This window comes from Haemorhous mexicanus, chromosome 3 (genome assembly GCF_027477595.1).
Source record: "Haemorhous mexicanus isolate bHaeMex1 chromosome 3, bHaeMex1.pri, whole genome shotgun sequence".
Taxonomy (NCBI): domain Eukaryota; kingdom Metazoa; phylum Chordata; class Aves; order Passeriformes; family Fringillidae; genus Haemorhous; species Haemorhous mexicanus.
In genome coordinates this window covers 110,773,129-110,797,124 of record NC_082343.1, presented here as the reverse complement: position 1 = coordinate 110,797,124, position 23,996 = coordinate 110,773,129, and the positions used below count along the sequence as shown (strand labels likewise).

Sequence of the window (23,996 nt, the reverse complement as noted above, 5' to 3'; positions counted from 1 at the left end):
CTCTGGGTGTGCATTCCCTCCATCACCACTGTTCAACTGCAGAGGGGTTTGGATCAGCTGGCTGATTCAGCTGATCACCAGCCCTGCTGAGAAAAGGACAACAATTGCTACTTTCCAGTTGGATCACTGAGCCTGAAATATTTTTCTCCATGAATAATTTACAACAAAACCTGGAAAAGCCATAGTGGGGGGTTTTGTAGAGTTCCTGCAGAATACTTTTCAAACTGTTTTCATGTTATTCCCTGCCATCTTCACCTAAAAATGTGTTGAAAGTCTGAGCAAGATGTTAGGTAGATTAAAAAGGCGTTTGTCCAGCAGGAGTGTCTACAGACCAATCTTTACTTTGATTATCCAAACTATGCAGACTTGCGATTACAGCTGGGTCACCAACTGCAGAAGTGTGCAGTAAGACTTGAACTCATGCAGCGTGCCATTGCAATGCTTTCCTAATATATATTGAGCACATTAATTATATAAGTGACCCTAATAAGCCTTGATTTTTCTCATGGACTGTCATAGTAGAGGGCTTTTCTGCATTAATGCTTCTTTAATGAGTTCCCTCTTCTACCGTATTTTGCTAGCAGATAGCAGCTAATAAACAGAAGTGTCTGTTTTCATATACTTGTTTGTTCAGATTAAAAAAAGTATCACAGTAAGTACTACTACATAAAGTAACTCTATTCCTGTCTCTCTATATTTATGAATAGTTAATGGTCTGTGTCTCTTGCAGGAGATGGAAAGAACAGTTCATGTGTTTGAAACATTCCTGTGAACTCGTCAAGATGGGTGGGTTTATCCTCTCAAACTGCTCATGGGAGAGCAGTCCTCTGAGCCATTCAGTTTCCATTTGCACCAAGTATGTGCAGAGCCTTGGTCTTAAGTGCTCTCTCTTTTTGTTTCTGTTGAATTTGGTGCTATTGTCTCAGGTACCTGAAACCAACCAGCCTACAAGAACCAAACGGAACTTCATATAGTTGTATCTGATATAAATAAAGAATACAATGCCACAGCTTGGAGATTTTTGGTGCTACAGAAACTGTTCTCATTCCTGCTCTTGTTCACTCTACATGCATTATCTATGGGGAAACTTCAGGCAAAGTGAAGACCAACACATACAAGAGGACTGGAAAGAGCAGATCTAAGTTGAATATTTTTAAACAGGCAACCTTTTTTTATTTTTTTTTTTCCAATTTTTCTCTTCTCTGGGGTTATGGACAAAAAAAATCTGTCCTAAAGAAGGCAGTGATGCATTGTGGTAGGAATCTTGAGTAACTGGATGTACAGTAATTTGAAGATGAGGCTCTCTAGAACTGCCTTTAATGTGCCTTTTAGTCAATTGAGAAAGATAAGGCTAAGCAATTTGTTTGGATTATAGCAAATGGCAATGTTAGAAAGCTGTCTGCAGAATGAAGATCTCCAAAAGGATGAATTGTATTCTCTTCATTGGATGGCAGCCAGTGTTATGGTTCTATAATGCCTGTCTTACTCTACAGAACTAAACTAAGACACACTGAAAAAGCCACATACTTTACCAAAATGGTGAAATTCCTTTTTCATTGGTATATATTTTGTTTTAGAAACAAGTTACACAGTGAAACTCTTCTGTGTTGCTAAAAATGAAGCATTTTCCCACCGTGTCCTTGTTTTCCAGTGCGAGTTCTCTAAGGAAAGCAAGGTTAATGCTGGCAGGTTTCGTTGGGAAGGTCTGTGTTTGTGATATAGCTTGGACTGTGCAGTGCAGGCAAGAAGACACTATAGTTGGTCAAAGTCCTGGAGCCCAACCTCAGCTGAAAATAAAAACTTCTCTTAGGTTTCACAAGTCGTTCTGTGCAAAGCGTTGTTGCTGTGGGGAGGATTGGAAGAGAGCCTTTTGAATCCATCTTTGCTAAGAGTTCTCTGGGTCTGAATTGTGTGGTTCAACAGCTTTCTGGCAGCTGGAGAGAACAGTCTAGGCAGTTTTTATATTTTATCACATTTAGACCATTACCTGGGCTGGTTTATTTCACGCCCACGGGGGAAGTGTTCTAGAACAGTTGGCTGGTGTTCCCATCCTGAACCGTTCGTCGTGGCTGTCCCTATGTAGCTGCAGAAGTGTCTGTCCAGAAATATGCAACGCAGTGTGATTAGTTTTTAATAGACAAAACAGACTACTGCAGAGATCCTGAGCTACCTCAGCTTTTTGTATTTTAGTTACCAACAGTGTTTATGGAGGACTGGAATCACGCTGCTCCCCAGGCTTAGGGACTCGTCTCCACCTCTCCGGCTCATCCCAGGGTAGTGCTGCAGAGAGAGAAAACGTGGGCCTTGGGCTACTGCAGTAATCCAAAGTGCTTTGTCCATTATGGTTACATTCAGCCTATCTTAGACCTTTTTTCACCCCTGAATGCCACTGTTTTTCTTCATAGGTAATAGCAGGAAAAGGTTTTAAGCATTCATGTACATCTAGTTACACCGAAATGCAACCCATGCAGAAACACTGTATTTTTTAGGTGGGAAAGTGCGATTAAAAACAACAAAAACAAGCAGAAAACACATGTTAAATGAGATTCTTTGATCTCAGATTTGATTATGGGATTTTTTTTCCATGTTTCATTTAGTATTTATTAGCATCATACCTGTTTGAGATATTTATGTGTCTGGTACATTAACAGCATTTTGTATTTTGATGGAAATTGTTACAAACTTTAAGATTTGATTAAATGAAATGTAGCAGATTTTTTGTAGCAAGTTTCTGATAAAAGGGTTTTTTGCAAGTCTCAGGTTCTTGCTGCAGAATTTTTTAAAAATATTTATTCCAGTTTCACTTACTCAAAGAAGTTTTTGTTCAAGTAACAGCAGCACTTGTGGAAGATAAAACTGCATTCATTTTTAAGAAGATAATAAATTTATATAAACTAAAACAGTTGAGAATTTTAGTCACCAGTGAGTGTAAAAAGCAAGTTTAAGCTAATGCCTAGCATTAAAAAAGGTTCTAAAAGGTCAGGTTTCTAAAGGAAAATTTTTACTGTCAGTTGTTGATTGGGAAAAATCATTAAGAGGCAACTTTACTGATTGAGGAGCTGCCATGTTGTTTTAGAGAAACGTAGCTAATACCAGATGTTCTAGTGGACAGCTTACCTAAAATGATATACTCGCCTTCTTAGCCCAAATAACCACACTTCAGTTTTTGTTTTCCTTTACAGATGTCTGGTGGTTATAGAGTTAAAACAGCTGTTAATCTATCCATGTGGTCTAAACTTGTTTACTCTTTGTATGTTTTTAATTTTTTTGCCACATAGCACTGGCAAGAGTTTGTACAAATTGACCTCTCTTCCTTGTTTCTTGTTGTGAAAATTGCAAATAAACTCCTGTGTGAGTCCTTGTCCTGGACTCTATGGAATGTGGCCAGCCAGGAGGAGGAGGAGGAGGAGGTTCCCCTGGGGGCTGGGGGGGCTGTTTTGGAGTGATAGAGTTGCTCTTGGGTGATGACTCTGGAGTTAATTGTATTTGCAAGCTTGAATCTCACCTGTGATTATTTTGTTTTGTTTTGTTTTGTGTCCTCTGTATTGTTACTTGATTTCCTCATATGCCAATGTATTTATAGGATTACTGAATTTTGTAATATCTTGTCTTCCTTTTTTTTTTTTTTTTAATTCAGTTGGTGAGTCAGCGCTGGTTTTGCCTTCAGTCTCGTGAATGGCAGGTCCTGCAGCTGATAGTCTTTTGTTTTGTTTTTGTTTTATTTTGTAATCACACCAGAAGCTTGAATTTGGGCTTGTACTTGCATCTTTTGTATCTTGTACATTGGGTTAATTAGACATTGGGATGTCCTGTTTGGTTTCATTAACGTGTGTCTACTTTGTGGATTAAGTAGACTTCCTTCATCAGCTATGGTATATTTTGGATTCTATAGTTTTATTCAGAATTGTGTTTAAATTGATGTTTTGCATTTTGACTTCATTTTACGTTAGTTTGAAGTAAGTTATTTAATTTTTTTGAACTTCTGGAAATTTTGAACATTTTACTGTAATTTGTAATATAACTGCTGTGAAATACTTGAATAAAGATGACAAGAAAACACAGCTTTAGCTCCTTCAAAAATGTATTTAAAAGAAATGGCTGAAAACAGTCTTTTCCTTACTAGACCTCTCCTTGGTTTTGCAGTTTAGATGTGACACTTTGGGATCTTGCTGTTTAATTATTTTGAGCAACTTCTGCTTTCACTGTTTGTCCATTAGAGAAATGGCTTATAATTAGAGGGTTTTTTAAAGGAAAGACTCTTTCCTTTCTATTTATTATATTTAGCAAAGTTGTTCTTACAACTTTGGCTTGTTTGCTTTTTGTTTCTTTATAGATGAACTCTTGAGGTGTAGGACATGGAACACCCCTGGGCATTTCCCTCTTTTCCTTTCTGTGTACCTTAAACTGTAGGGCTCCTGGGCAAAAGAGTGGATGAGGAAGTGGGTGGTAGTAACTTCATGTCTGACTCCAATTCCACTTTTATATGCAACTTTGAAAGCACAATTAGATATGAAATTTAATACCTGTTGTGTAATAATGAAGTTGGTTGGTGAGAGCCTGGGCTCAGCATGGGCTGGTGTGTTTTCACCTTGCAGGGACCAGCACCAGCTTGGGTTTGCAGTCTGAATAAAGGAAGTGGAGTGTGAGGTCTTGTGTCTCTCTTTGTCTTTCAGGGGTGGGAATGGCCATGTTAACAGGGAATAGATTCAGGTCTGATTTCTGACAGTGGCTGTAAAAATAACCAGTCAAAAGAGACAAAATATTTGGGAACTGGCAAAAGGATTCTTGTAAAGATACTTAGTGAATTTGGAGTGGTACTTCAAAAGCATGATTTAGTAAGAAATAGTTGGGGTGGGTGTTCCTAAAGCCTCAGTAGATGCTTGTGCAACACTCGTATTTGTCAAGTGTTCACTGCTTAGTGCTGCTTCCTTCTGCTGTTGGTTTCTGCCTTGAATGTAGTTTTGAAATCCAATTTTCCATATTTCCTTAAATTTACAGTGCTGCATATTCTCTGTTTCCTCTTTAAGCTCTTCAGGTAATTTATTCAAATAAATTAAAAATGAGATCCTTTTCTTCTGTATCTTGGATAGGATTTGGACTTGTAATATATGGGGTTTTAAGCCAGCACTGCATGTGAATAAATTCTGCAAGCTAAATCAGTAAACTTACGAACTGATTAATGAAGCCAAACACTTCATTTTTTTTCCCCTCCTCCTTTTATGCTTCACTTGTGGTCATGTAACTATTATGTAAAAATGAGGGATTATAAACTTTAATTAATTCAGCCTCATTCCATTTCTAGGTGAGTAATTTTTTTCCAGTGTGATCATTTGCATAGGAAGTATATTTTGGTTGAACCCACTGCCAGTAGATGGTTGTGACTACTGTGAAATTCCATTTATTTTAGAATTGCATTTGAGTTATGCTATACTAAGCCTTACTTTTATATCAGGATAAATCCTTTCCCTTTAAAAGTATGATAAGCAGCTAAAATTTGAAATGGGTTCATCACTGCTGGTGGAATGTTGGTGTGAACCTGGCCATTTGCATTGTGATTGCCTGGTCTGGAATGCTGATGTGGAATAATGCTGCTTTCAAGACTGAGGTGCAAAAGGTGACGTGGAGCCGTGTTCAGAGCTGCTGACATCCAGCTCCAGGGGTGGGGCAGGGGCTGCTCAAGCTCCATGTCTGGGCTGTCAGTCAGGATGTGTTGGCCAACAGATGAAGTGGGGTTGGTTCTGCTGTGCTGGACTCCTGTGGTTTGCTGGGTTTGCTTCTGTCCTCCAGCAATCTGGATTTTGGCAGAGTATGTGTGAGAAATGTGCAGGTCCCTCGGACTGGGTGGCTCTGGGAGTGCTCACACCACTTTGTCATCCTGGTTTTGTTGTGGACATGAGAAAACTCTTTTGCATCGGTGTCAAATCTGATTTGTGCCATAATCCAGAGATGCTCGACTGTGTCTACAGGAAAGTAGGAGTTTGTGGGAGATGGCCTGTCCACTTTGGGACTCTGCACTGGGAGGAAGGAAAGACTTAAGGTCGAGTTTCAGAAGGACTCCCTTTGAAGTATTTATTCATCAAAGGGAGTGAAAGAGACTATAGAGGATTGATTCATCCTAGCAAATACATTAAATTTGGACTCAATTAGTTTTCTAAGAAGGAATCTTTTTGCTGTAGAAGGAAAAGAAAATGATGTTTTAGCTAAGAACCTCTTTGTGAAAGCCACAGCTACAGATTTGTTGTAAAGATCTGGCATTCTCCTGCTGACTTTGTTACACCTTGTAGAATCCCTTCTGGTGGAGGCTGCCTGGAAGAGCAGTGAAACCTGATTTTGGTGATAGGAAAGGAAAATTGCTAACACATTTTAGATTTCTAATGAACATAATTCCAACATAAGTTTTCAAGTGATGCCCACTGCATTCTCTGTGACATTACAAAAGGTCTAGTGTGATAAAGGAAATGTAACATGGATAGTGACATGTTGAATGTGGCTAACATCAGATTAGTGATAAATTACTGTTTCCTATAGACATTTGAAATATCATAAATAAAAGCATGTAAGACTATATTTTCATGAAGCACTGGAAATTTAACTGGTATAAAATTAATGTCTCACCTTTATACTGGGGCTAGGCTGCTTCAGAGTTTTGCTGTAAAATCTAAAGCTTGTCCAGCAGGAAAAAAGCTTTTTATAAAAAGCCTCCTTTTCACAAGATTCAGAGGACAGCCACAAAAGCACAAGCTGAGCATAAATTTTGCACTGTTAATCTTGTCAATGCATGAGAATAAATTGTGGAAATGGAAATGAGCTGACATCTAATGATGATTTAAATGTTCAGACATTTGTTAACAAAAATTTGGGTTTATTCACAGGGAATAATGCCAGCAGAAAACACTGGTTTGTTGAATTGGATGCTGTGGCACGTATGATTTAATCCTCTGCATGCCCAGGGCCTGCTGACATCTGAAAGGCTCAACAGTGTTTTTGGGGAAGGCATTTAGTCTGCAGAGTACATCTACCCTGCTCTCTGAACTTTTCATGGAGTAGTTAAAACTCATGGGTAGAAACACGTGCCTCATTCCTCATTTGTTTTGGCCCAGCTTCACCTTCCTGGCTCTGCTTGTCATCTCTTGGTGTTTTGGACTATTCATACCTGTTTCTCCCCCCCATGAAGACACTAATGCACTGTGATCAAGTAGCCTATCCATCTTCTTTTTGCTGAAGAACAAGGGTTTTATGGCTCTCACTGCATTTTCTCCAGCCTTTAAGTCAATTTTGTGGCTTTATTCTGCAGTAGGTCAATTTTTCAACATCTTCTAAAACATTTGTTCGCAGAGGAAATTGATGTGATATTCCAGCATAGGTCCCACCAGTGCCATTTATAGAGGGAAAAATCACTGATTCCTGTTCCCTGTCCCCCTTTTTGCACATCTAAAGATCAATTTAGGCCTTTTATACCATGAAATTGGGCTCGGTACACTTGTTGTTTGGCTCTTCTCAGACTTGCAGCTTTTCATGATGCAGTTTTCCATCCTGAATGTCAGGGTTCCCCATTCCCACCTCTCTGAGGTCCTGCTTAGCTTTATGAAGAGTTTAATGGGTCCCAGGCAGCCAGAGGAGCCAGCACCATATGTATGACTTGTTCAGGCCTTCTCATTATCTTTCCCTTGGCTAATCTCCTTTTCCACAGGTCTGCGACTTGTGATTTATGTCAACATTTTCCTTCAAGAATTTGGGGAGGATTCCCCCATTAGAAACACTCTGATAGTACCAAATTGAGAATTACTCCAGCAAATTGGATATTCCTCAATTAATCTGCCTTTTCTTAGCCCATTTAATATTTGCTGTCTGAATACTGTACCATGAGGAAGTTGAAGTGTTTTGTCACATGCTGTTGAAAATCTATTACCTTATCAATCAAATGTGTAATCCTGTCAGAGAATGAGATCAGCTTTGTGTGATACAGCCAATTTTCTAGAAAATCATTGTAGTTCTTCTTATCCATTTGATTCATGATCACTTTAGTTAGATATCATCTCTCCATTTTTACTTGGGCTTGATGTCAGGTGAATGCCCTGTAATTACCCAGTCATTTCACTTGCCCTTTGATAACTGTCACATTATTGGCACTCTCTGAAATACCCCCATGTTATTAAAAATGAATGTCAGCAGGGCAGAGACTTCTGGGCTTTCTGGAGATGGTTGAGTGTTAGGTTACCTCTGGAATTAAAAACCCCTTTTCCAGTTGGGAAAGTCTCATATTCTCTCCAGGTAGTGAGCAGTCTGGACATACTGATCTCTGCAGGGGATACCTCTTGCCAAGCAGTAAACAGAAATATGGGCCATTCCCAAGCTGCCACATTTCCACTCCCAATTTTCCCCAGAAAGGCTATGTGTGGCTTTTTTATGATAGAATCAGAGAATGTTAGGGATTGGAAGGGACCTTAAAGATCATCTAGCCCCAATCCCCTGCCATGGGCAGGGACACCTCCCACTAGACCAGGTTGCTCAAGACCTTATTAACTCTGCCTTTGAATGCTGCCAGAGTTGGGACATCCTGTGCCAGTGTCTCACCACCCTCACAGAAAGAATTTCTTCCCGATATTTAATCTAAATCTCCCTTCTTCCAACAGTTCCTGTCAAAGAGTGCCTCTCTGGATTCCCTCTAGGCCCCCTTCAGTTACTGGAATGTTGCTATGAGGTGTCCTTGTAACCCTCTCCAGGCTCAACAGCCTCAGCTTTCTCAGCCTGAAATGTTCCAATACAGAAACAGGGAACTTGTAGAAAAGCTGGGCCTAAACTGAAATGGATAAAATTGAGATTGATGTAACAAGTAAGGGAGCACTGCATTCACTGGACATGAAAATGTATAACTTACTGATCTCTTTTAATGGAAACAGCTACCAAAATTCCAGTGGGTTTGTCAGTTTAGGCTTGCTTTGTGAGAGCTGATTATTGTTTCTGTGATAAAAGGACAGTGATTCTGGTGGAGCATCAGGCTTAGGATACTCTTAGAGCATTTGGTGTGTCCCCTTCCCTGTTCAATTCCCTGATCCTTATTTGGATGCTGTCCAGCAGCACAGGGACATTGCACTAGAAATTAGGGACTGCTGAAGTTCCCAAGATGTGGAGAGGGATTGGCTCATTTTTATCTGTAAGACCTATTTTTTATTAACATGTATTGTTTTTAATGAGGTGAGAAGCTGATGCTTCTGTAAAAAGCATCACAGGTGACCTTAGGCAGGTGTCTGCTCTTTAGCCACAAAAACATAGGAAAAGGTCTCTGATGCTGGACAACAGCCAAGGTTTGATATTGTATTTTGCCAGTATGAATCTTGCTGTGTAATATCTGGGGTGTGCATGAACTCCGAAGGAAGAAAGAACACTGCTCAAAACCAACAGATTATGAAATTAAAAGGAGGAAGCCTTTCAAACCTTCATTGTACAGCCCACCACTAATGAAAAATGCAGCAGCAGATATGGCTTGATGGCACCACTGGAGCTTCCTTCTCCCAGGTAGTAACTGAACCAAAACATTTAATTCTGTGTGTAAAGCTGCTGCCGACTGAAGTAGAATTTGTTTAGATAAAGGAAATTGGAATTTATTACTCTGTAAGAAATCTGCTGGCTAAACAGGACTTCCTGAAAGTAGTGTATGTTATCAAAAGAAAAAACACTGGTGACCAGCAAAGGGAGAGTTGTTTTTCAGGGTAGTCTGCCACTCTGGTTTTTGTTTTTGGGCTTCCAGAGCTCAGCTGAGGAGCCCACAATGTCAGCCCTTGCTCTCATGAATCCTAACCTCAGCGAGTGTTTAATCATGCCTCAAACAGCTTGGCTTTTTGGAGGAAAAATGGTGTTTCTGTTCTGCTATTGCTGTCCAGCTCAATGTAATGAGTGATGGGAACACCGTGCCCGGGATGCATCCATCTGCTTCCCTCCAGACCATTTTCTTTCTGGCCTTTTCTGCAGTCTAAAGTTATCAACCCAGAACACTCGCTGATGATGGGAACCTAGTGCTGCCTTCCTGTACGTGCAGGCGTCTCTACCTCAGCTGAAAGCATGCTTCAGTTCCTGTTTTTGAGCTGACTTAAAATGGGAAAGAAGGCATTAAGGGGTGAGCTTAAGGGTCTCATCCAATTTTGTATTAGCATGACAAGTTAAAAATGTCCAAGTAGATACAGAGTCAGTGTCTTCTTACAGACCTGGCACAGGTTGCAGCCTGCCAAGTCCTGACTGCATGTGCTATGTGTAGTTTTATTTAAAATTACATTACACTACGTCACCTTTTTGCAGTAGGGACAGAGCAGCAGTGTGGTTCTGAGACCATGCCCTTGCATTGGAAACTGCAGAGAAAAGCTTTGGGATCCCTTCCCTTTTTCCAGACAAATTCTTCACGAGAAGCTGGGAGGGCGGTCGAGTACCTGAAGCCACTTGTGCCCGTTCCATCTCTGCTGATTAAACAGATTTGTGCTGGTGGAGCTGGTGGGAGCAGCTGCCCTCCTGGCTAATCCCTGCAGCTGCAGAGCGCGGGGCTCGGGCTGGCTCGGTTTGTCTGCGCCCCTCCAAGGGCAAGCTGGAGTGTACCCAGCGCTCTTAATTAGCTGCTGCAGTTACACTGTGCTAAGCTCAGCCTTAACACCTACCTGCAGTTAATTAAAAGATGGGGTTGCTGAGGTTTTATTAGTACAGCGTGTTTGCAGCTAGATGAAACAACGGGAGAAAGGGGGATGACTTGTGTAAATTGTCGGGGGTGGGTGATTACCTGAACACAGTGACCAGCCCCTTTGGAGATCACTCTCCTTCCCAGGTGGGCCAGGGGAGAGTCACACCAGTGAGCCAAAGAGGCTGTTGAGCAAGCCTGTCCCCCTGAATTTCTTAAAGCTTTTAAGAAGAAAAATCTCTGAGCAGATATGTGCATATGATTCATTTGGCATAAGCACTCAGCCAACTTCCCAGAAGGGTACTAAAATAATTTCCACATACAAGTAAAGTAAATAGTCTGTGTCTTGTTCATCCTACCAAGTATTATTGACTAGTGCTGAGTAAGAGATCCGTGCAGAGCCTTGATGAAAGGCTGGCAACTCACCCCACTTGGTCTGGATTATTGCAGCATAGTTTTGTAATATTGAATTGCAAGGCTTTTAGTAATCTTCACAGGCTGTTCAACCTCAGCCACTAAGCCTAAACTAAAATGTTTAAAACTGCAGTTCACGCTCTTAAATACTCCGTAAGAACTGGAGACAATTTCAATAAATGTTAGGCTCTTTCTGTTAATGTGCAGAACAGAAATTACCTCCTTAGATCCGGCTGAAATGTTCCACTGTGGTGGTATTTGAGACTAGTTATATTTGGCTCATCTTTGTTCCAGATCCAGTTTTACAACTACCAGATGACACCCTAATGAAACATCAAAGAAGCCATGAACAGTTGCATGGAATTGCTCTCCGAACGATGTATCCAGTGAGGTACAGAGCTCCCACACTGGATATAAAGGAATTTTGACCATAGGGCAAATGCAGCTTTCATCTTTTAGACATTGCAGCAGCAGTGCAGCACAAATTTTTGCTTTCATTTAAAAAAATAAAGAATCTGTTTATCAGGGGTTTTCTTCAAGATCGTTTCCTAAACTATCTTGAGCCCTTCTGTTCTTTACTTAATAGTACATTTGGGAAAATAGATGAACAAAACCCAGTCCTTCTGAATAAAAATCTAAAATTACTTCTAAGAGATTTTTTCTGAAATGAGAATGGATGCACTTTGGAAGCCTCTGAGTGTTTAAGTATTAGCAATAAATTTTTGGATTTGCAAGAGAAACTAGATGGAATGAATACATTTTCATCCCTGGCTGGGTTGAAACATGAAGTCCCCATTTGTGCAGTGTTTTTCCTTGATCAATCATGACAAAATTAATCCAATCTGGATGCTGAATCTAGATCTATAAATATATTTATTATAATATAACAAGAACTTAACAGTAAACATAAACTATATACAATACCATTACAGATAACCCTGTTTTTAATATTATTCACAGAAATAGCCAGTTTTGTTCCAGTGTGAGAAATGAAGAAATAAGCTAAATTGAAAATGTCGAATGTGTTTCAGTCTTGTTGACAGGTAGCACCTCCTTTGGAGGTAGACACACACCAACACTAAAATTAGTCCTGCCCCAGGCAGTTAGAAACTTGTGCTCCAATCTTTAGGTTCACACTTGCACCCTGTTTGACATAAATACTTTAAATGACAAACTAGTATATAATTTTGTTGTGCTTATTATTTTTCTTTTCTTTAAAGAATAAATAAAACAACTGCATAACAAAGGCTGGAACCTCACTGTCAAAATGAGAGGCTTGAGTCACCCTATAGCTTGACTCAGCTGACTCGAGCACATTTTCTTTAAATACTGCAAGATACAAATGTCTTTGTTTTTTTTTTTTAATTTTATTTTATAAATGGTTATTAATAAAATAAGATGATTAGCTAAACATCTGCATTGATTTCCCCAAAGCTGTAGGCAGACCTCCCTTCATATAAAAAGGCTATTGTATTTGGTATGAAATTCAACTAGATATTGAATGCAAGATCTCACCCACACCCTGTACAGGACTCTCCTTGAATTACTGGTATGGCATTTGGGATTTGAGTCTGCAAAGGCAAGTATGGCAACTTTTTTCCCTCTACTTGGAAGGAAACCAGACAATCCTTAGCTTGGGGTTACTTTCTACTGCTGAATTTTAAGATTCTTTCCCCTGCCCCCTCTATGTTACCCAGTCCATCTCCCATTTGTTCCTTTTATGTATAAATTTATAAAGAATTTCCACGTCACAATGCTCTCTGGATAGACAATATTTTAATATATATAAAAATATAACCCCTGTGCTGTGCATATACGTACAACTCTACATAGTAATAATTTGAAGTCTCTTACACTGGGCTTAAGTCTATGCATTTTTCTACCATGGGCTTTAAACTCAAGTGTTTAAAATCTGTAAATAAGAAGTATAAGGCTTCCACACCTAGGGAAGGAACTTGAAAAATAAAGTAAAATCAAAGACTTCTCAGCCTTTACATAAAAGATAGTGGCGTGTATCCCGACGTAAGGAATTTTGGTTGAGAGCCAAAACCGAGTGCGCAGCCACAGGAGGCATCTTCTGTGTTTGATGAACACGTGGCAAACCCACACTATGCTGTGCATTCTACTGTGATTCCAGCCAGAAGTGAAGAGTGGGTTTATCAGGAGAATGCCTCTGGAATCCAAACTGCTTCCATTTTGCGCTGAGGGAATTCAGCACTGCCAAGTGCATCAGCAGAAACTCAGAGGAAAAGGTTTAGAAGCCTCCCACCCCCCACCGTGGGCACAGCCACATGTGCCCACACGAGAATCACCAGGAGCAGAAACTCATCCAGCCCAACAGACCTTTTGTTTTTATCATTTTACATGGAATTTATTACCAATGGCTATTCTTCTTCTCCCTAGTCCCCACCTCACCCTGCTTTTGGGCTCTTCTCTAGAGAACTGAAATATTTGTTTGATCTGATGGAAGACTGACATCAACATAAGCCATCTGCCACACAAAATTTCTCTTAGTCATTGGTATTGAAAAGCATGTATTAGAAACAAATGTAGGAATCAAAGTGGTAAGGACACTTTGACCTTTCAAATAGACTGATGCCTAAAGTGTAATAGTAAAACTAATCTGCATGGTTATTTCAAGAATCAAGCTTGAGCTCTAAAGTAAAATGCAGATTATTTTTTTCCTCTCTTCCCCAGCTTAAAAAATATGAGAAATTCTATTGCACCTGGGTTGACCGAAAGCCGATGTCCAGAACAAGTGCCACTATAACATCTAGTGACACCCTTGCATTATTAAGTTACAATATCTTACATAGCACGGAGCTCTCTGCTCCTTGTTCACCAAAAGGTGAGGATGATTTTTCTACATTCAATGTAGACACTACTCAAGACTTTAGAGCAATATGTTCACTGGCTGGCTTTGCTGCTTTTGTTCCTTAAGTAACAGTATTATTCTTGCCTGCTTTCAGCAGGTACAAACAGTTCTCCATCCAACTCCTGGGGAACATCAGCCGCTCTGAATGTACTTCTTGATTGCTACGCAGCCGTGTCGGAAAACAGGGCAGGGCATATTTGGTAGAAGTGTCCATGTGTTTGTTTTAGGGTCATAGGCTTCCATGTTTCCCAAGGCAGGTCCTTCACTGCTGACAATCCCACCAGTAGCGTAGATTTTTCCATCCAGAACCACAGCACTGTGTTTTTCAAAAAAAGAAAAAGTTAGAGTTAGTTGTCTTACTGAACAATTTTCTTTTTAGGCTTAAAACAAACCCAATCTTTTATAACAAAGGGTAAACAATGAATACACCTTTTGTTCTTATCTGTATAAAGCTGTGTGGGCATTTCTCTTCTCTCTCCTTTTCTCTCCCCCAAATTAATCTTTTTTGTGTTCCTGCCAGGTAGGTAACTGTTATCTCTAATGTAAACAACAGATAGAAGTCCAAGTAAGATCTTTCTCCAGCCCACACATGGGATCTGCAGCAAAAGCAGCAGGGTGCTGTGTCTTTGTAATACTTTGCACACGCAAAACCAATCCAATTGGGGGTTCCCACCACCTCAGCTGGAGTAAGGTCTTTCTTCAAGTTACTTCTTTAATTGTTAATGGATGCTACAAAATGGGGGGTAAAAGTCTTCAAGTGTGTTCTGTTTCTTCAGCCCCTTGCATGGTGGTGTCCTGGCATGGGGTCCTGGAGATCTTGCTGACTTTGTCCCTGTGCACCCCAGAGCTGTCCATGGCAAAGTGGATCTGGGGCACACAGACCTGATGGCCGGGGCTGTGTGGCTGAGGGAATGACAGGGCAGCTCTTTGTTAGCATCTAAAGACAAAAGACCTTACTGCTTTCCTAAAGTGAAAGTGTTGGACTTCAGATACCTCGTGTGAATCAGGAATAATGGGGCTGGGCTAGTCCCATGGTCCATAGGCTCCTGGTAAGAGAGAAGGTGTAGGCGAGACTGGGGGTAGCACGGTTGGGACGGATGGAGACGAGAGATCTCTGAAGCCAAGTCGTGGAACTTGCGGTTTATTGCAAAGGGCGTGGGTACAGGGCCCTGCTGGGAGCTGCCAGCTGCAGCTCGGAGCAGGCCCGAGAGAAGAGAAAGGATGAGAGGGTAATAACGTAAAAAGGCAAGAGCTAAGAGCAAGAGTAAAAGCAAGAGAACAAGAGCAAAAGCAAGAGCATAAGAGAGCGAAGTTCTCGTTACAATACAATAAATCATCTTCTGTGTTGAATATTCTGATTCTCACTAACCAATCTAGTACAGCATACAAATCCTATAGCATTTACATACAGCCTATAAGAATCACTACATTACCATATTGTGCTACATTTTAAACTCTAAAACCTACTCTTCGGACCCCTTCTGCCAAGCTGGCAGGGTCTGCTCTGACCCTTGGACCTGCCTGCTTGCAGAGGGTATTGTTTCATCAAAAGGGGATTACCTTCAGCCGGCCACACCATTGTTTTCCTGTTGTTCAGTAACTAAGAGATGTCAAAGCTTGCTTTCATTTCAATCTCGCTTATAGTTTCTATATTCTCAAAATCTTTTGCCAGGCAATCATATTTGTAAGGCTTTCTTGTTTCATCTTCCCCAACAAGAAGGTGCACAGGTGTGGAAGGTATTTGAAAGAAAAGTTGTCCCTTGGTCTCATCTCTTCCTCTTCCTTCCACTTTATGCCTTGGCCTCTTGAGCAGTGGTGCACACAGCAGGACACTGCTTTGGGCTGGTGAAGATGGGACTGGGCTCCCATGTGTGCATTTGGGAATGGCAGAGGCATCTGGGGGGGAAAAGCCAATGCAGGGCCTGCCGTGTGCTCCATGCCGCCTTTGCGCTGCGTGGGGGGAACCCAAAATTGGGGCTGTCTGCTTTTCATCTGCCAGGAAGCCCAAATTTGCCTTCCAGATTTAAAGATGTTAATTTGGATGGGATTGGCAGTGGTTTTTCTGGCGGCTGGGTCCATTTGGAGAGCAGCTGGTGAATGATTGCATTGGGAAGGAAAAGGGAGACTTGGAGTATGTATCTGGCAAAGGATAGCAGGGAGAACAAGAGGGGAAGATGAGAAACTAATTGCAACCAAGAAAGTGGCCTAGATCTAACAAGGTGGAAAAGTTAAAGTTTAGTGAACTTCTAGTCTTGGTAAAAACAAAGTAATTTTGTCTGGCTTATTTTGCAGTACTGGGAAGAGGAAAGACAAAAAGTGATAAAGGCAAAAGCCAGAGAGTGCTGGAAGACACAGCATGAACTGAGACTAAAATGGCACCGACAATGCCACGTGCTTCTGAAGAACACAAGACTCTGATGTCCTTGTGGAGAAGCAGAGCCCGAGGTTAAAAATAAACTCACAATGACAACAGTGAGGACTCAAATAAGCCTAGTCCCTGGGTACCGCCAGGAAATAGGAAATAATGAGAATCTTGTCAAAATAACTGTTAATCTGAAAGGAGGAGGAAGGAGAGGGAGACTTGAAACATTTGATTAGAGCCTATCCACAAATCAGCAGGGCTGGATGATGCATAGCCCAGGCTCCTGAGGGAGTTTGCTAATGAACTTACTGAACCACGGGTAATTATTTTTCAAACGTCAGGGAGAAATAGGGAAGAATAAGGACTTGAGTAAAGCAAGTGACGTCCCGAAAGATGGCTTTGAAAGAGAAGGAGCTCACCTCCAAAGGAGCCAGAGCTGGTGGCAGAGAGGCACTGCCTGGCAGGAACTCCTGCCAAGGCTCAGTCCCTATGTCCAGGAGGAAGCAGAGGTGGCAGGACCAGCCAACCCAGTAAATCAGAGAAATGTGCTAACTAAACAACAGTTTTGGACTTAGGATATTTGCTGAGGGGTGGAAAACCGACCTCTGGACAGGAAAAGTTTATTCTTTAGGCAGGCTGGGAATTTCAGCTTGCAAAATGTGGCCTGGGAATTTCAGCTTGCAAAATGAGGAGGGGGAAGGATTGCCACACCCCAGCTCCTGATGTGGTGGAGGGGCTGTTGAAACAAGCAGAATGAGAGTTGAGAGATGAGGCTCTTGGGACATGGTTGCTGGTTTTGTTTAACTTTTTTTTTTCTGGATTGTGAAGCTGAAGAAGATGGAAGCTTATTTCTTTGGAATATGCTTTGGGATGTGGAAGAAGGTCTAATGTCAAAGATGGACTGTGGTACAAAGCAACTCTGCTGCCTTGGTTCTTTAAGGAAATGTTGATTACTAATTAAAACAGTACTCCTACACAATGCTAGATGAAAAAAGGGAATTAAAATTAAATGGGTCATCAGTTTTGTTGGGTTAAGTGGGAAAAATGAAACACACTCCAAAAGACCCCCAAAAAAGATCTGTCTGAAGAACCTATCAGTAATGGGCAATTGAAGCAAGTATTAGTGTGGAGCATGGAGACTGGAGCTGCTTCCATCAGTGCTGATGATCAGTCTGCTGTCAGTGAATGGCCTTAGTTTTGATTTCCTGGTGTGGACATGCCGGTGTAGATAGCAGCACTTCCCACCAATACAGAGAGGATCCCAGTCCTCAGTCACACTGATGTGCGAGGCTGGTCCACCACTCCCTGCTCATTAACTGATGAAATTCCTCTGCATGGAGCCATTACCAGAGGGAAGACCCTACAGATGACCATTGGAACAGAAGCCAAGCAGGCACCAGCCCTTCCTTGCTGGCTCTGTGCTGCTCAGCTGAAATCTGGCCCTACACGCTGGTGTTCCCTCAGGTATCTCATGTTAGGTCTCCAAACAGGGATGTGGGTGCTTTACAAATTCTTGTGTCACATCTTTGCCACCCACATCCCTTCTAGTGAAATCTTCTCTGTGGCATGTTTAGTAGGAGCTACTCTGAGCCAGAGCCGCTGCCACCACAGAGCTGAGCAGCCAAGGAAACCACCTCAAAATGATCTGGGTCTGGGCTCCTCCCCAGCCCATGCTCTGGATTTGGGGTTACAGTGAGTGGGCAAGTGCTGCCCTTGTTCTCTGGAACCTGGGCTACAGCCCTGGAAAGAATTCCTGTCCAGCTCAATCCTGTACCTTCCCATCATGGTGCTAATACAGTGGGGAAGAAATGCATGCTGAATTCCACCCTCTGGAAGACTGTATGAATTTTAAATTGTGATTAGAGCAATTTCTGCTCCCTCCATATGCAATTCCCATAGATAAGACTGGCATAATGCTTGTGAGTCATGCCTAAGGTTAAGCAAAGCAGTGAGCTGCTCCTGCCATGAAGAAATAGTTCTGAGCACACAGTGGGTCCTCATGAACAGGGAACTCTGGAGACATTCAGCCATCTCTGGGGCTAAAGTGGCAAGTAGGTGCTTAAGATAATTAAGAATTTAATCCTAAATTGCTGCTACTTTGTAGTATTCGGACAATCACTGCTACTTTCTGGGACCTGAGAGAACAGGAAACTCAACTGGGTTCTAAAACCTTAAGAAAAGTGAGTTGGAAGGGAGTATGCTCATTGCTCTTTCTTCTTTACTGTGACAATATTCCGTTTCTCCCCTCCCCTCCATCCCATCCGTTGTAAAAACATCGTTACCAAGGCTGACATACAAAGAAAGAAATAATTACAATAATTAGGATGTGAGTTTATTGCTTGGTGCCATTAATCCAGAGAGATAAAATGATTACAGGCTGTCAGAGCCTGGGAAGGAAGGAAGGAAGCTCTGTGCCAGAGAGCCTTGCTGCAGGGACACAAACCCTGATGGCTTTGGGGCAGTGACTTCCCTGGCTGGGGAGCAGCCAGACCTCCACCTCTCCAGCAGAATGACTGGGGAGAAGGTAGTGGGCATCCAAATCCAGATCACTTCAGCCACTCCTTCCCAAAAAATGAGTTAGAGCAAATTATTACCATGCAGGCTAATGAATGACCCAGCTTTCTACTCTGCAGGTAATTACTGCTGTTCACTAGAGAAGCTTCTCCTGCCCTGTGATTCTCCTCAGGTGCCTGGGCATCCCTCATTTCCCAAGCAATGCTCAGTGTCAGAGGATCATGCTGTGACTGTCCCCTGACACTGCCATGGCTCTTCTGATCCATCTGCTGACCTCCACGAAGCTCTGGATCACACTCCCAGGAAAATCCCAATGAAGCTGAGGTGTGCCAAGGGCTGGTGGGGACCTGACTGGTGTGCTTGTGTAATCTAAACACCCTTTACATCTCTTCCCTGCCTATCGACCTTTCAGTCCTTGCCCAGGCTGATCAAGTGGCAGAGAAGGTCCCCCTCTGACAGCTCTCTTGATGGACAAACTGAAGTCACTGAACCAAAAAATCCAAGAACAGCCCAGGGAGGAAGGGACCTTGAAAGATCATCTCCTCCAACCTTTGTGGGAAAGGGGCACCAGATGAGATTATCTTGCATCCTGTCCAATCACATCCTGAAAACCTTTGGTGACGGGGACTCCACCACATCCCTGGGGAGGTTGTTCCAGTGAATGACTGATCTCACGATAAGAAATTCTTGCATCATGATGAAGCCTCTCTTTGTGCAGGTTTTACCTCTTGCCCCATTGTCTTCTTCCCGTGGTTCCTTGTCAATAGAGAGCTTCCAACCTCCTTGTGGCTGCTCTTTTAGTGCTGGAATATTCTGTGAGGCTCCCCTGAGCCATCTCTTTCCAGGGAGAAAAGACTTTCAGTCTTCCCTTATTGGGCAGGCTCTCTAGCCCTTTGAACATCTTCACAACCCTCCTCTGGACCCTCTCCAGTCTATCTGTGTCTTTTATGAACTGTGGGAAGTGGAAGTGCTGCCAGACAAGAGCTGAGTAGAGTGAGAAGATGGAAGTTCCCTGATGGGCACTAAGATTTGGAAGGAGAGGATCATTGTCTTTTTTTCTGTATGTTTGAGAGGTGAATGCCTGGATGCTCTTGCTCCTCCACTTATCTCTCCCAATGACATGCTGGACATATCATCAAGCAGTGGGACTACAAAAAATGTTACTTTTATTACTTTAAAATTTCCTGCTCAGTCCTAAATATCACATCAGCCTCATCAGAAACTGTTAACACATAGTTGTTAAAAATTCTGTCTTTTAACTCTTAGGGTTGCAAAAAATTTGAAATGGCTAAATTAGCATAGTTTTGACTGCTTGCAGCTTAGTATCTACTGAGGCCTCAAACAATGTTCTTCTCCCTCCTCATTTCTGGCTATGCATGCAGAAGCACACATTTATTTCAAGCAGTTCCATGAACACTATTGAGTATTATCAGTTAGTTCGACACAGGATCTGCTTAAAAGAAGGGAAAAAAAAAAAAGATCCCTGCATTTATTAGTGGATGAATTTCCTTCCTGACCTGAGATTTCAGGAGGGCTTTACTGGAGGTGGAACTGAATGATGCTGATGGGATTTTTGGTGTTGTCCTGTGCAGGGACAAGAGCTGGACTTGATGATCCTTGTGCATCCCTTCCAACTGAGGATATTCTGTAATTCCAGGATGCTCATCAACTGGATGGAGCTGGTGTTAGGACCAAGGAAGCCTCCAGGGTCGCAGCCCCTGCAGGGTGTGGCTCTGGGCAGTGCCAGGCAGAGCTGCAAGTGCCCCCTGAGCTTTCTGTTAAACCTGGGACCTTTCTGAGACACCTGCAGGTGGTTTGAGGCACTGGAGCAAAAGGCATTGCTGGCCCTGTGTCTGTGGGTAGTGGCAGTCAGGGAGCCAAGGCACTGTCCCCTGCTTGGTGGCAGTGCTGACAGCCCCCAGTGCTGGCAGCCAGGTTGTTGTGTCGCAGAAGGCTCGAGCTCGGGTGGCCGTGTCACGCTGCCAGAAGTGTCATCTTTACAATGAGCTGGATAAATGAGGGTCCAGATTAGTCATGGTCAATTAGGAAGATATCATGCCCCTTCCTGGAGCAGGATTATTAGTGTGGGTGTTCTGGCCAAGCTCCAGTTATATTCTCCCCTACTCCATGAGCACTTTCCCCTGCTAATGATGCAAAACCATCACGTGGCACCGTTACTTGTTGCTGAAAACCAGCAATGTTTTACTCCACAGTCCACAGCACATCAGTAATGGCCTGAGTGCTCTGTCTATATCATTATGCTTTAATGCCCACCACAATCCTTCATGTCATCAGCTCCGACAGAGATTACTGCCTGGTAAGTTAGTCTGGTGCAGCAGCTCTCACTGCTGTCTGTGGAGCGGAGCCCCACACCTATGTCTCCTTCCAGAAAGGCTGGAAGGTTTTGGTTTTCCCTTCTGGACTACAAACACCTCCAGCTGCAAATGCTGCTGGCTGAACATACCAGCCTTCCTGACTGTAGGTTCAGGAACCCCATGGCCATTGAGGAAACATGTTCCATAATAGCTGCACCTTGAAACATCCATCCAAACAAGCTGTGCTCCAATCCCTTCCAGTGCCTGGAATTACCATGAGCTTTGCAAGGCAGAAAGGAGCCAGCCTGGGGAGTCTGTAGCTGCTGCTGTAGGTCAGCAATGCCTGGCAGGTCATTACAGGAAGCACCGTGCTTTGCTGTTGAAAAACAAGGCCTTACTTGAAAAGAAAAGGTGGGGGTGGGGGGGTGTGTATATGTGCAAAATAATCCCCACACTGACCCTGGTTTTGTGCTGTTCAGCCTGAGTCAAAGTTTTATTAAAGATTTCCATTCAGCAGAACCATCTAATAAATCTTACTGGTTAGCAGTCAGAGGAGGAGGAAGAAAATGCTTTTCTGGTGTCAGTTGGGAATTGCTGGTACTAAATTAGCTTCTCTGGAATTATTGCTGGCACCACCATGCTGCCGCTGTTGCCCCGTGGAGGCTCTCTGTAGCACAAGCCTGTTTGCACGCTGCCTGCATTCTAAGCAAGCAGAATATGGAATTTTTAATCATGCACAGAATGCATTTGGTATTCTTCTCACTTGTGGAAAAATAAACCCTTGAAGGGCACTGCAGGAAGGGAGAACTCCCACCTGCAAAGCCACGCTGAAGGGGAGGGATATCTGCAAGTCTTTTTGGAGGGAGGTGTCTGGCAGAGCGAGGTGTCATCATCTCATCCTGGCTTTTCATTCCTCTTGGCTGCTGTCCACCATCTCAAGATCCTGCAAATAAACAGGGGCTGCCAAACTGAGAAAGGGTGTGTGGCAAAAAGCTCACACTTGCCTGATGTTTGGGAAATGTCAAATACTTCCCTCACCTGATGTGTGGAAGGTGTTCCACCTCTCAGTGAATTTTAAAATGCTTCAAGCCTATTATAGGACTTTTCCCATTTAGCATCATCTTTCAAGGGGTTAATTCTACATCAGCATGAATTTCTTATTGACTTCCATCAGGCTGGGCTTAATCTGAAAATGATCCTCAATTTGCTCTTCTGTTGATTGTGAGCTGGAGACCCGAACCATTTATTTTTCATTTTTCATTAGAAGTAATTTAACTTGATATTAAAACCATTTGAATGGACCTTTAATTTTTCACAGGCAGGGAATGTCACACACATTTCTTTTCCCTCTGCTTGAGGCTATCATGCTCCCTCATCACTAACATGTAGAAACAAAGCAGATAAAAATAAAAGTGATGCGGTCAAGATTTTTCCCAGCAAATTCAGTATTGAGTGATTCCTGGTGAGAGGAGATCAATAGCATGCAGTTAATTTTTAAGTTGTTTATGTTGCTGCTTTTAAACCATGCTTTTTGTGATCCATGCTAATGAGTGGAATGAGGAATTTATAGATTCACAGGCTAAGGTCAGAAGGGACCTCTGTGCTTAGTTAATCTGAGCTTGTGGATATGGAGGCCATGGACATTTCCCCAGGCAGCATCTCTCCTGGAAATGTATCTAATCTCCTCTTAAAAACAGCGAGTGTTGGCGAGTTCACCCCCTCCCTTGCTGCGTCTCTGTTTAATTATCCTTGCTGTTGGAAAAGTGCTTCACTTACGAGATGTGTAACTTGACTTTCCAGCCCTTGTGACCTGCTACGCCTTTGTCTGTGAGACTGAAAGCTTCTCCATTTGCTCCCAGTGATCAAATCACCTCTCAGCCTTTCTTTGATAAACTCCTTGAGTTTCATGTCAAAGGTTTGATTTGCAATCTGGGGTCATTTTGGCAGCTTCCCTTTGAACTTCTGCTGATATTTCCACACGTTGATGCAGGACCCAGGACCCGCACTGGTCTCCCAGCGCCGTATGCGGCAGCACTCGCTCTACTCAGCTTCAGCTTGTTTTCATTTTGGTGTTGGGGCATGTTTTATATCCCCAATATTGCACTGACCTTTTATCCAGAGCATTGTGATGCCAGCTCATGTTGTGCTGCTCTGAGTGATCTCGTTTATGGCCTCCTCTGAGAGCCTGGCTTTCTAAGGGAGCAGGGCTGCTATGAGTGTGCTTGCTCTGTGTCTTACTTTGTATTTAAAATACCACTGCTGGCTTGAGACAGTTCAACAGAGATATTCAGGGAACTGATAAAATAGCTCCTTCTGTAATATTTTGTACCCAGTAAGTGTTAAGCCCCCTGCAGCCTTATCAGGAGAGATTTTCTATTACCTGAATTGTTGATAGATGAATTAAATAGCATTGGAGAGGAAGAAATGCTTGCTGCCAGTGGCCTTGCTGAATGATACCTTCTCATTAACAACTACATTTTGAGATCTGTCAGTGAAGCAGATTTAATCTCTCTACCATGTGCCTTGTTAATTCCATATAATGCCAGCCAAATACCTTGGAGAAACTGCAGTATATTACAGCATCACAGTTGTTTTTAGCAGCCAGGAGTATTGTATTACAAACCATAACAAAGAACCAGGCTTCCCAACACCTCTGGTGGACTTGGCAGTGTCAGGTTCATGGCTGGATTCGAGGACCTTAGAGGTCTTTTCAAACCTAAATGAGTCTGTGATAACAGGGTGATTTAACAAGCTTCATTTTCCAGAAAAGTGCATTGATTGATCTTCATTACTTTATTAGCATCTAGTTATTTGTTGATGAAATCCCAAATTAACCACTCTGGTATTTTGCAGAGG

The 23,996-nt window shown here is 42.4% G+C and overlaps 2 protein-coding genes across 8 annotated transcripts in view; one reads left to right on the top strand and one right to left on the bottom strand.

The window, feature by feature from the left end:
- Positions 1–4,061, top strand: part of ATAD2B (ATPase family AAA domain containing 2B) — a 74,194-nt gene extending 70,133 nt beyond the window's left edge. For all 4 annotated transcript variants that reach the window (XM_059842961.1, XM_059842963.1, XM_059842960.1 and 1 more), the window contains one exon: positions 731–4,061. In XM_059842961.1, the coding sequence (XP_059698944.1) occupies positions 731–772 (42 nt within the window). In that variant the 3' untranslated portion in view covers positions 773–4,061. The remainder of the gene's footprint in view (positions 1–730) is intronic.
- A 7,867-nt stretch (positions 4,062–11,928) lies between these two features.
- Positions 11,929–23,996, bottom strand: part of KLHL29 (kelch like family member 29) — a 388,396-nt gene continuing 376,328 nt past the window's right edge. For all 4 annotated transcript variants that reach the window (XM_059842958.1, XM_059842956.1, XM_059842959.1 and 1 more), the window contains one exon: positions 11,929–14,265. In XM_059842958.1, the coding sequence (XP_059698941.1) occupies positions 14,111–14,265 (155 nt within the window). In that variant the 3' untranslated portion in view covers positions 11,929–14,110. The remainder of the gene's footprint in view (positions 14,266–23,996) is intronic.